Below are 13,049 nucleotides of genomic sequence, written 5' to 3' on the forward strand. Positions count from 1 at the left end.
CAGAGGCGGGACTTTCGTGAAAGTCATTGATCCCTTGCTCTCACGGAGGGAGAGCGCTTGGTCGTGAAAGGGGCCGAGGAGGTGGAGCATGCAGAGGCAATCTCCAAGTACCGAGACAATGCTGAAGGGCAGAGGCCAAGAAACTTCGTAAGACCGGTGTCAACAAGTTTCTCATCAAAATAGCAGTAAGTGAAGGACTTCGGGTCATGCAAGAGTACACGACCAAGGAACGAAGCAGGCAGTACGCGGTGCTGTACCTTTGCTACTCAGAGGCGACCTCATCTATCAGAGAATTACTCCAAGTTGGGGTGAAAACTTCTTGCATTCCAGAAGTTCAATGGCATTGAGAAGGTGAATCACAGTAGTTAACTCAACGCAAGGAGTGCAAACACTTCAAGTACTTCAGAAGTGTGAGCAAAGAGCAGGCGAAGGCCAGTAACCAGCTCGATGCATGAAGTACAACCTGGAGGAGGCGGGCGAAGTCAAGTAACCTTTGCCTTCTCAACTCTTAAGAGAATGGGCGAAACCGAGAACCCCAGTTCTCTTATTTATCCAGCAGAGGAGCTCTGCACAAGTTCAAAGACCCTTCGAGGATAATGGAAGACAATAGTTGTCAAATCCTCACTAACGGTGATCAGTGCTACTGAGAGTAGATTGTCCGCTTCATTTCCCAACGAAATGCCAATCGAAAGCGGAAGTGATGCGAACCTACTTGGATGTGACAACTAACTGAAAGAAGAGTCAATGAGCAGATTTTATGGAGGAAGGACCCAAAACTTCAGAAGTTTGTGAGGCGATGCTCGTTAAAGCTCCAACAAGCATCCACCCAGTTCAAGCAGCATGTGAAAATTTTGAGAAACTGGCGCAGTAAGAATGGTCTTTTCCTTCATCTGGGGGATCTGCAGGAATCAACAATGATCAACACAACTCAGCCAACCCCACACCAGAGTCAGAGTCATTGGTGAGTTGCAGCAGCATGGCGGATCAAAGGTTCGACTACTAAAAAAAAACAGCAGCGGAGAGCAGCTGGGAGCCAAGAGGCGCATTGTAGCTGGAGCGGAAGATTGAAGACTCAGCAAAGGCGAGGAGTTGTAGTGTCGACAAAGGCTTCAACGAGGACGTCGAAGGAATAAGTGGGGGAGAATGTCACGGACAAACTTTGAAACAGGGTGTTTGATGTAATGCTTATGTATGTCCGTGTCTTTTGGCATGTTCATGCCTTGTACAGCATGTAGAGGGGCGGCCGAAGGCTTAATAGTCCCATTTTAGTTGGGTTGGTGGCCTCTTTAGGCTTGTAAATAAAGGTTGTGTCATGTGGATACGTGTGAGAGATTCTCGGTCTGTAATGGACCATTTGACCCTTTGTTGTGCCACTGTTCAGAGCTTGTAAAGTCTGTTTGTAATTTGCATTGTCTATGAAGTGTTTTTCGGAGATGTTTGCTTGTGGATCCCGATTGAGTCATTCTCTCTAACCCGTTCTCTCTTTTGGTGATCCTAAGGGACAATGGGAGGCTTCGGGGAGGCTAACCTTTGCGGACGGACACGCAAGGGTGCCGCACGACTTAGGCAAAACCAGCTAAGTCCGTGTCAATAGGCCAGAGAGCTTTTGCTTGCCTTTCCTATTCTCCTCTCCACCTCAGAGCAGGCCTGGAGTTTTAAGGAGCGTCGTCGTAACCCTGCTATGTGGATCACCGCTAGAGAGGAGGACGCTTGACCTCCTTCACCCTCTCCTAAGGATCTGCAAGGAAATAGGGATATACGATCTCCCTAGGTAACACAATCTACTTTATACGTAGTTTTAAGTTTCGCGGATTTTTGCGCACCAATCTTCGCACGACGACGAACATCTCTTTGGGAATCGGAGATTTTGTTTTCTTATTCTTCCGCTGCGCATGTGATGTCGCCCCCAAAATTTGCCAACAAGATCAAACAAACTATGTTATGTGGTTAGAATTCTACAATGCATCTTTCGTCGTGGAGATAAAAACTTTACGATGAAAAGTTTATGCAGCAATATAGGAACAATTTTTTTGGATTTTTGAATAAGGATAACTAAATTACAACAGTAGTAAGGTAGGAAACCATAACCTATTGCAATTCACGGGGAGATCAAAGGATGATCCGTGATGGTGGAGATGACGGCGGAATTTGACGACGATCTTTTAAGCAATTATGGGAATTACTTTAGGCACCTGTGGAAGGGCAGCGAACGTTGCTCCGATTCCAAGTGTTAGAACCCTTGCAGATTCTAAGCTTAGGGTTGATCTCTTTAGGAGGTCAACCTCCTTGGAACTCTATAGGGGTTCCTTCCTCCAGGTTACTACTCAAAGGCTGCTAAAACGATTCATCTATTTCCTCTTAAAAGAGGATGAATACATGAGTATTTATATGTCTTCTAAACCCCAATTCCTAATAGAACTCCTACTTCTAACCAACTCCTAATGCTTCTCTAAGAAGCAACCTTTAAACTAATCCTAACCTTAGCCGGTCTCTTCATATCTTTAATAGGGGTCGGCTAGGTAGGTTTTACATGAATGTCCTTTCAATAAAACTTAATTAGGACTCTACTAGAGTCCTAACATCTTTAACATAAATAGTAATGGAGAAGCCTTTATTTTTTAAAATAAATTATATATCTTTTTTAAATTATTCATACCAAGATTTTGTTAGTGCTACTCATGTTTGCTATTAATATTTTGATTTATTTTACTATTTTAATGGTTTAATGATTAATAAAAAAATTTGGATGATAAAAGTGATTATTATAAGTGTTTATGCAATATAAATTGAACTATTTAATGAAGGGATATATATCTTGGATAAAGACATATTTCAAAAATAAGAATTTTTTTTTTATCGTCTAAAAAAAAATACAATAAAAACATCAAAAGTTAAAACAAGTTGATTTTACGATGGAGACAACAAAAAAAAAACTTGTCGATGGTAAATGAGAAAATTGAGATATCTCTAGAGTCAAATAGTGTTTTTTTTTTCGGTGTCATTTATGCATATTGCTTATCAAAATCAGGTGCAGAACCAGAAATCATGCATTCATGAATATGAAAGCTGGTTCAATTAGGATGTTGATCCTTAATAGTGAAGTCATGTGATCGGTTCCTACCTTCATACTTAATTCTTACAAAAAGAGCCCAACAAATTTAATAGCTATTTGATTGCATGTCATTGCACTTAAAACAAAGAGGTCCATTGAATCTACTCCCTTGTATTGATCTTCATATTTCATCAACAAGACATTGCTCGATCAATACAATCTTCTCTTACAAAAAAAAAAAGGTTTTAGCTATAATGATAGAGTTGTCTAAACATTAATCTCCAAAGCATCATAAAATGCCATGTTAATGTTTTGAAGCAATGCCGTAGGCGAGTCAAATTTATTAGTCGTATCATAGAGCATCCAAAATGCTTTCAGAGTTGTCAAGTGTAGCTCTTTCCATAATTTTGGAACACTATTATATTCATCACCGAAGAGAAGCTCAACAAATTCCTTCCCTTTCTTCTCAAGAATGTCCCTTATGTGGTCAATTGAATCTTCGATACTTGCATCTGCATTCTCCTTCATATACAGTGGTACCATGTTAAACTTCCCATGCTCCAATTCTCGCTGAAATGGAAACTTACCGTCAACAAATATTGTCAATTCAACAAATACGATACGTCGATTGAATGAGTCACTATTACCTGGTAACTCTGGCTGTCATTCAATAAACGAGCACAGAACATTGCCAACTTAGTTATTTTGCTGTAATGGGATTTTATGTTGTCCTTTGGAGCTCCTGAACAAGCCAAGCAATATGCAGGAAGAGTTATTACTTGTATGGCTATAGATGTCATGGCGACTTCAATGTATTCATCAATTGAAGGTGCATGTTGACTACTACTCCACTTGAATTCCTTCAGCCATGAGGCGAACACATCACGCCACTTCATATATATGCAGATCACCAAGTTAGTGAGAACCAAATTATTCTTAGTGTATGTTAATCGAGAAAAGAGAAAGATCAAACCTTACCATGTCATGAAGAACATCTTCCACACCATTATCATAATGACTAAATGATTTGAAAGCTATATCACGTACAAGTTCGTCGAGTGCATCAAAAATTACTTTCGCATCGCCCCACAAGCTTTCTCCTTTCCACCTATTGAATGTAATGGTTTAAGGATATAAATTGATACTACAAACACATTTTAAGTGGTTAAGGATAGTACCTATGCACAGCTTCAGTTAGGCATTCTAGTTCATTTAGAGAACCTTTCTCGTCGAAGAAATCATCTGCAATGATGACTATGGTTGCACACTTTGCAACTATCTTCCGTAGATCCGAATGTAGAGGAAGACATGTCGGAACGGCGGCTAGAAAGTAACAATATGTTGTCTTCTCTCGGCCAAATCCCATTTTGGACAGCCCTGATCCTTCGGACCACCTAGTCATATTATTCAGTGAAAGAGAAAACCTATTAGATCATATCTGGAGACTGTCACTTAACCTCTAACATGAAGTATATATTACCTCTTGAGTTCCTCAAGTTCATTTTTGTAAAGTGATTGGCGGTTTAAGAAGCTTTTAATTGCTAGTTTGATGACGAACGAGGAACATGAAAGCCTGCATTTGCACAGGTTTGATGTTACTAATGGTTTTGTAGAATTCAATAGCAACTACTTGCGAAAAAAGTGAAAGATAAGTGCTTCAAGCATTACTAACTTGAAACATTTAAATTACCTGCAAGTGTTGGTCTTTCCGATCCACGTTATATAACCTTTACTTCTCTCTATATACATGCGATGCTCAAGATGGTCCATTCGAGCGAGCCATGGGAGTTCCATTTCATGCTCAATCTGTCGAAATTGTGACCAACATCAATGGTTAGTCTGAAGATTTCATAACACATCATTTACTATCATCAGTATCATATTCAAAATCGGCATCATATTCAAGATTACAAGGCATCGGCCTGAACTCTAATATTCAAAATCTCATGTAGTAAGCTAAACCATTGTTTCAACCACAAGTTCGATACTTGGACTTGGATGCTGGACTTTTGTTCGACCACAAGTTTTGTTTCAACCACAAGTTTCAACCATTGTTTCAACCACAAGTGTGTGTGTGTGTGTGTGTGTGTGTGTGTGTGTGAAGGCAAGATTATTAAGTGGTGAAGGCAAGATTTAAATCTAAGATTTTATGATGAACAATTAAAGTTTTACTTGTTAAGTTAGTAGACAGTTTCGTCATTATTGGTATTATTATTATTATTATTATTATTATTATTATTATAACTAATATAGATTTTCTAATGATCATGAAAGGCATGATCCAACGATATCTTCTTACCAATTAATTAACTATGCATGTGGTGCAAAAAAAGAAATTTTTTTATAAATGGTAAGTGATAACTTTTTTTATAAAGATAATGTTAAAGGTAGGTTTTGATAAGTAACTTACTATGATTTACCAACTAAGTTATGATTCTTAAAAAAATGATCCGATGAGATAACGAATATTCAATCTTTCATAAGTGTGTCTTGTATTTCATTAGACTTAAGTTGAGATATTATAACAAATGAATATATATATATATATATATATATATACATATACATATATATATATATGTGTGTGTGTATATATATATATACAATCATGAAAATTTATGAATGATATTATACCTCTTTCTCAAAACCGGTCAAGTCGGCATTGTTGCCTTCTAAATGCAAACACTTATGCAATACTTTCATAGCAAAAACTTTGGCATTGTGAAGCTCAACTTCCTCGGGGAACATAAAGTGTGCTGCTCTGTAGACACCAACCATGGCTCCTAAGAATTCAGTGTAGTTCTCCATGATATGCTTGAGCACATCTTTCTCATCCATAAACCAACAAAACTTCCCTACATAAAACCGAAGATTACTAAGTTAGATGAATGATTAATTGCAACAACTGTGCATAGCATAATCTACTTATTAAAAATTTGAGATTATGGTAGCTATAAATTTTACTTGGTGTTACACGATATCCATATGCCCTTAAAAGATTAAAGGCTAACGAGTCTCTATATATATATTGTGATATCTCATAATTCTTGTAATCTTCTCGTTGTTGCTTAGCCCAATTCCTGCACGTTGAAAACAGAGCTGAAGTAATTTGTTTCCCAAGAGCTAGAAATGAAAATAAAAAATTGTAGCAAAAAAACAAAAAGAGAAAAAGATAAGGTGTCTTTAGCATACTTTTCCACGAGTAAGTGCATGAAGCATCATTCTTCGCACTCTGGCTTTTAAATCGGTCTCTTTGTCTACGATATTATCTAACAATCTTGATAGTTGGAGTTATGTAGTGGCATGACATAGGAATTAAGATCATTTAAATCTATAACAGAGGCAGAAAATTAGTGGAATTTAGATTTTCAGTTAAAGTGGAGAAGCTCACCATTGTTTAGAGAGAGAGAGAGAGAGAGAGAGAGAGAGAGAGAGAGAGAGAGAGGTCGCTTCGCAAACATTGATCAAAACAGATCTATTATACAAGTGGAAGTTTTTCTTGCCAATAAAAGATTGTGAACAAGGACCCGCTGAACTTTAGAACATGCAACTGAAATGTCTTTGGATGGGCATTAGACTAGGGAGGAGCTAAAACTAATGTGATCTATAGAGCATGGCTGGCTTATTGTAAGAAAACTTTCAGAAAAAGATTTTGTTATGTCCAATAGTAAGATATCTGAAACAAGGCAAAGATTCCCTTCGCTTTTTACTCTCGATGGCTCTTCCAATCTAATAAAGTACAAACTGATTAATCCTGAAATAATTAGTAAATGGCCTCCAAAAGTTTTGAAAATAGGGGAAGAAAGAAAAATAACCTCACAAAAAAAAGAAAATAATTTGTATGCAGGAGAAATTCTAGGTCATGTTAACTTGTCTTGGTGTTGGATGAGAATTCACCTCGGAGAGTACATGAATCGAGACATATCACCCAACATCGGGCACCATCCAAAAGTCATTGCAGTAACTGTATATATATATATATCTGATAATGATTAACAACGAGTTGCAGTAGCCACACAATGCCATACCTGTAAGTATGGTCCATAACGCCTCGTATTTCTGCCGCAAAATGCTCACCACACCCTAACCTCCTCAAATGGTCCACCAGACACAGCTTTATGAAATCTTCGTCCACAGGAAACACGGAAGGAACTGTTTACTCCACACCAATTCTACCTTTTAGAATATGCATCCATCTAACTCGAAATAGATTCTTAGTTAGTGGACTTACCCACGTTACTGCATCGTTTCATCATGGTCTGTAGGTACTCCAAGCAATTCCTATCGCCTGTAATCATGAAAGCACAAGCGGTTGCAGAAGGAGAGTGGAAGAGCGAGCCGTCTTCCATCTGAAGCCTAAGAATCACTTCATGATTTGGCCTGCAGCTTATTGGCAGGGCCTCAAGGAACGACGTTAGCGGGGGGTGGCGATCGTTGCCGGAAGATTTTTCCCTGCCGTATCAAAGTAGAATTCACTGTGTATGAGCAAGAAAACACAGTCCCAGCCTTGCGCGGCTAATGTATACTACAATGACCGACCCTTACATTGCCAATATGGTTTCTCTTCTGTTGAAGACGTTGTTCACTGCTGGCATGCTGCCGCCGTCGGGAAGAACAGGTAGGCCTTTGGCCAGTGCCAGCTCAAGCATGCCAGGGAAGACGATGGAGAACCACCGAGGGATGCCACCGCGATGCTCCATCAGAAGTTTCACCATGTTTGCACGAAGAAATCCTAATCCTAATAAAAATGGAAGAGTATGTCAAGAAGTACATGCTAATCCAAGATCAGAGATGTGAAGATCATGTGCATCTTAGGAAGGAAATATATCTAAAGATCTACCACATGCAATTTAGATCAACATCAAAGACATCACCATTAACTTTGTCAAAATCTATCAGAGAATTTGACTCGAAGAACCAGATTTAGGAGGTCTAGACTCCAAGCTGCTTTCAGTCCTTGAAGCAAATTAAGAATTCATCTGTCAGCTCAAAGAAAGAAAGCTTCACTCTCTGAATAATGAGTACCCATTCTACGAAGTGATAACTATGTAATCTCCAATTACTATGTGATTTGTGGAGCTTGTACATATTTATGTTAGAAGAACTATCATAGTGAAAATAAATCATGCTTGTTAAAATAGTGTACAAATGTATGATTTGTGGAGCTGCTGCTATTTTGGAAAGATTAAAATCTATTGTTCGCGAGTCGATTCCGCAGGTTCGTATCGAAAGTGACTCCTTACTGATGACATACAGTGATGGGGTTATCGTAAGTTAGGGCTTGTCCTTTCTTTGAATCAGATGTTGCTTTCTGATGCATATAGTGCAATACTGTAATTTGACTTTTGTTTGCAAGAAATAAAATGACAGTTAGGTACTTGTAATCAGCCAGATTGCGACTAGGTTTTGTTATCCAAGCAAGCATAACCGGTTCGCTCTGCAAATAAAGGCAATGTTCAATTAGAGTGTTTATAATTATAGCTATAGAGTTAATTGTTCTTTATACTCCAAACTCTGCCGATATTGTTCCATTCTCTCAATGGCTCCCCAGAGCAGAAGTTCGGTATTCCATATCAACTCTATCATTTTGGAGAATCAGTTTATATGAATATACTGCATAATAACTTGAGTTTATTCAAATAAATATTACTATGCAAAGCTTTATAAACCAAACCACTGAAAACATATGTAGATATCGAAGGAGGGTGAAGATGGTTGGGTGTGCCAGTTTTACCTTTCGCGATATTAGCATGGCCAGTGTCCCATGCATTGAGTGCAACAACACAAGCGAGGGTGGAGGTGAGAGAGTCCATGGGGTTGCCGAGCTCCCCCCAGAACCCTTCCTCTCTCTGGTGGCGGATTATCCACTCTAGGCACTGCGGAAACATGGGACGATGAGGAGACTGAGGACCGGCAACCATGGCGACCCATGCAGTTTCGTAGGGCGACGGTGGCAGGAAGGAGAGCATGTCAGCTGAGGGGGAGAACATCTCCTCCTTAATCCTTTCCACAAGGTAAGAGATCGACTCATCCATCTCCTAAACAGCGAATGGATCGGTACGTGTTCGAGCTGAGGAGTTCAAGGAGGCTCTATTTATAGAAGCAGCTCACCGCACAAAACATCGATCGAGCAGTTGATGCACGTTTATATCATCTGTTATCGGTGAACTTTGTGTGGCTGTACATCTCTGCCAAACACCCTGTTGGATCACTGTGCATCTTTGTGTTGATGTATGATGATTGGCCATAGATTGATTTGATGTCATTTTCAGTTCATGTCACCTGTCGACAAATGGAAGTAGAGCTTTGCAACAGGTCGAGATTCGTGAGAAACGAGCACAGGCTGCTGGTTTCTCAAGCGTGGAACATGCTGCTGTCCCTCTCTACTAGCTCATTTCATTCTTTGTATGCAATAAGGGCGATGGCTTCATGTCACCAACTTTTCTCGAAGAGTTATGTTATGGGGCCCACCATGTCATAAGAAACCAAGATAGAACTTTGTCATTTTTTAACAATAATTTGTAGGGAGAAAACAAGTAGAATCCATCATTTGTTTTTGTTTCAATTGATGACATAAGACGAGTAGTAGCGAGTTGATTGTAATAAAAAGAAATAAAAGAATAAAAAGAAATAATGTGATTGTAATAAAGACTGCAATCATATCAAATCAAATATATATATATATATATATATATATATATATATATATATAGTATGTTCTTTTTGAAAAAGATAATAATCTGACTTGATTTAAAAAATAATGATATTATTTATTGATAAGTTCTATTTTTATAGAGAGAATCTTTTACAATCTGTAATCAAGAATAAATTTTACTTCTGGTCCAACGAGTACTCTGACGAGGGACCATCAGATACTCCATTTCCGAGATCTCAGGTAATGGGCAAAATGGTCCATGCCCAATAGAACAACATTCATTTTGTCTGCAAAACACACTGCTGGCTCGCTGCGCATGTCAAGCTTGGATGCGTGAGACGATGAATTGATTGATGTTGACGTCTCAACTCATGCGTTCCCATACAACACAACCTCCAGCTTTCTTGAACCAAATATTTCATGAAGCCTGGAGATGTCTCAACCAGGAATTCGGAGTCGCAATAAAACATATCCGAGAAATGGCCAAAGATGAAGGAGCAATCCTTGTGGGATTGGTGGAACCATTTTATGCCACGTCCAGTTGTGTAGGTATCCCTATCAACTCTTAGGTTAGTCCAAGTGAGAACAACAAACTAATGGATATAAAAGCCCGACAAGTTACAACAATGTTCCTTTCGTAGCAAATCTATGTTTTCAACTTAGAATAGTATAAGTTTTCAACTTTGAATTGGTCACTATTATTTACCGATCAATATTTATCGATATGACACATATTTATTGGAATCAGACCGAATCAAATAATCAAACCTAAAAAATTAAAAATTAGATCATTAATCAATATGATTCAATTATCAGATTTGGATATATTAAAAAATCGAATGAACTTGAAATAACAAATTAATGGACATAGAACCCCGATAAGTTACAAGAACGTTTCTTCCATGCTAGAAAAAGATTTGGGATATTACAAGTTCTCAACTTCGAATTCGTCACTACTATCTGCCAATCAATATTTATTGATACTACACGTATTGATTAGAATCGAACCGAATCAAATAATCTTATGATTCAATTATTAGATTGGATATGTTAAAAATCAAAAGAACTGAATAACCCAATCGATTTTAGATAACTCACCCATATGAACCAACCATGTTACATAAAATCGATCTGATTTTATAATATAATGAAATATTGTTTAAATATACTTAACTAAATAATTTTTTTGTTATTTTTCTAAGAAGACGTTTACATCAAGTGAGAAATAAAATATAATTAATCCAATTTAGTGTAATTATCATCAATGTTTATGTTTATAATGTTGGTTGATGTTATCATTTTTATCACTTTCTATACAACTTATTAAAATTAATTATAATATTTTAGATTTTAACCATGTATAATTTTAAATTATTTAATATATTTTAAAAAGTACTAATAATTATTAAACAAGTAAGGCTTCGCAGGATACCAAGTCTGCCCATTGGATTTTAAGGATTTGTGGCTGAAATTTTGATCCCTAAACTTCTTGACCAAAGTATCCCTGGATTTACGATGTTCAGAAAGCACCTTCACACACAATTATGCAATCAAAATCAATTTGTCGATTAGAGGAAAGTAAATTATATTTATGGGTCGAAGGATGCATATTTTTGCCTCTAATTCTTTCACATTCTATGATTTTTAAAGATTTTCTGATAATTAATTATCATAAATCAATCTAAACTTTAACCATTAGAATATTAGAACATGCTTCTAAATTGATTAATATTATTTTTTATTCTTTAAAATTTTATGATGATTAATTATCAAAATTAGAAATTTTTAAAATATGATATGTGATCAAGTATAACTTGGTCAACTTTCATGGAATCGACTCAAACTTCCACTAAACTAACTAGTAATGATTCTAAGACAATTAGTCTTTTTTTATTTTTATAATAATTAATTATCAAAATTAGAGTTTTTTTAATAGATTATATGATGGAGTGTTACTCAATTCAATTTCTAGTATAATTTAGTAAATTTTTACTAAATCGATCTAAACTTTCATTGAATCACTAAAATATGATTTTAAAATAATTAATATATTTTATTTTTAAATATTTTATGATAATTAATCTATTAAAATTTAAGATTTTTTGAACTAGTATGATAATCGAGTATAACTTAGCTCGATTTTGAGTGTAACTTGATCAACTTTCACTAGACCAAGTCAAAATTTGATAGAATCATTAGGACTTGATTTAAGATGATTGGTGCCTTTTTTATTTATTTATTTTTTTTATCATAATTAGTTATCAACATTAGAGATATTTTTAATATCATCTATGATTAAGTAATTTAAGCAAATGTCTAAAGATATTTTGTCAAGTGAAAATGGAGGTATCATTCGATAAAAGTTTATAATGAGATTTTTTAGGTAAAATATCTAAAATTCTTTTAATAGCAATTTTGTAAAGCAAAGAAGTTCAACGTTTAATATTTTATCGATAAATTATTCAAAAAATAAATAAAACATACATTTTATACATTTAGGCTTGGATATTCGTTTTTAAGCATAGCAAGCATGGTGACCCAATCACATCACTCAAATGATTAGAGTTTCTTTTATTTTCTTTGCCCTTTTTCCCTCGTGACTTAGTTGAGGTGGTAATTCTGCTTGCAAGGCCAATGCATAAAACTAATGTCTAATGATGCATTAATTATCTTTTTTTTACAAAAATATCTATTACTACGTACGTCAAAGTGGAGTACAAAACGCCCCTAACATCGAAGCAAAATAAAACCTATAATTGAGAGGGCCACTTTCCTCTCCACACAAAAAAAAAGAAAAAAGATGATTGACTTTTAGCCAACCAGTTGACTGCCTCATCTTCTTCCTAAATACACGACAAAAACACATGCATCAAAACATTCCACAGGAGCCTAAATACTATGCGTAATATTGCAGATGACGCATGGAATAATAGCTGATTACCTTTTGTAAAATATTAATGAAAATCAACAAATGATCACACGAGTAAATCCGATAGCTAACACCATTGCCACCTCACAAAGATCACACTGCATCGCCACAGCCACCATAAACCCGTGGCCACCATAGCCACATATAACCTCCACAAATCACATCCAATCTATAAATCCTCACAGATCCATCCACCAAAGCCCCAATCAACCATATAAAGGAAGCTGACCTATAGTCCGACCACCACCACAAGATGCTGAAAATGAACTAATGGTCCAAAAACACACGTTCCAAACCACATAAGCAATAAAGAAAATGGTTGCCGAGCCCCATTCCTTCAAGCAAGTCTATCTAGAAAGGGAAGCAACGGTGCAAAAGCTTTCAATAAAACATTTTTAATCTGAGGGAGTAAC

The 13,049-nt window shown here is 36.6% G+C and overlaps 1 protein-coding gene across 1 annotated transcript; it reads right to left on the bottom strand.

Moving 5' to 3' along the window:
- Nucleotides 1-3,155: 3,155 nt before the first annotated feature.
- On the bottom strand, nt 3,156-9,158 carry LOC135605326 (S-linalool synthase-like). The gene is made up of 12 exons (XM_065095292.1): nt 8,787-9,158; nt 7,598-7,790; nt 7,284-7,504; nt 7,081-7,204; nt 6,017-6,132; nt 5,687-5,907; nt 4,743-4,858; nt 4,533-4,625; nt 4,231-4,446; nt 4,031-4,160; nt 3,700-3,942; nt 3,156-3,622 (listed from the first exon to the last, which is right to left on the bottom strand). The coding sequence occupies exons 1-12, from the start codon at nt 9,085-9,087 to the stop codon at nt 3,320-3,322; spliced, it is 2,277 nt and encodes a 758-aa protein (XP_064951364.1). The 5' UTR covers nt 9,088-9,158; the 3' UTR covers nt 3,156-3,319.
- Between the last annotated feature and the right edge of the window lie 3,891 nt (nt 9,159-13,049).

Source organism: Musa acuminata, chromosome BXJ2-2 (genome assembly GCF_036884655.1).
Source record: "Musa acuminata AAA Group cultivar baxijiao chromosome BXJ2-2, Cavendish_Baxijiao_AAA, whole genome shotgun sequence".
In the NCBI taxonomy this organism is placed as follows: Eukaryota; Viridiplantae; Streptophyta; class Magnoliopsida; order Zingiberales; family Musaceae; genus Musa; species Musa acuminata.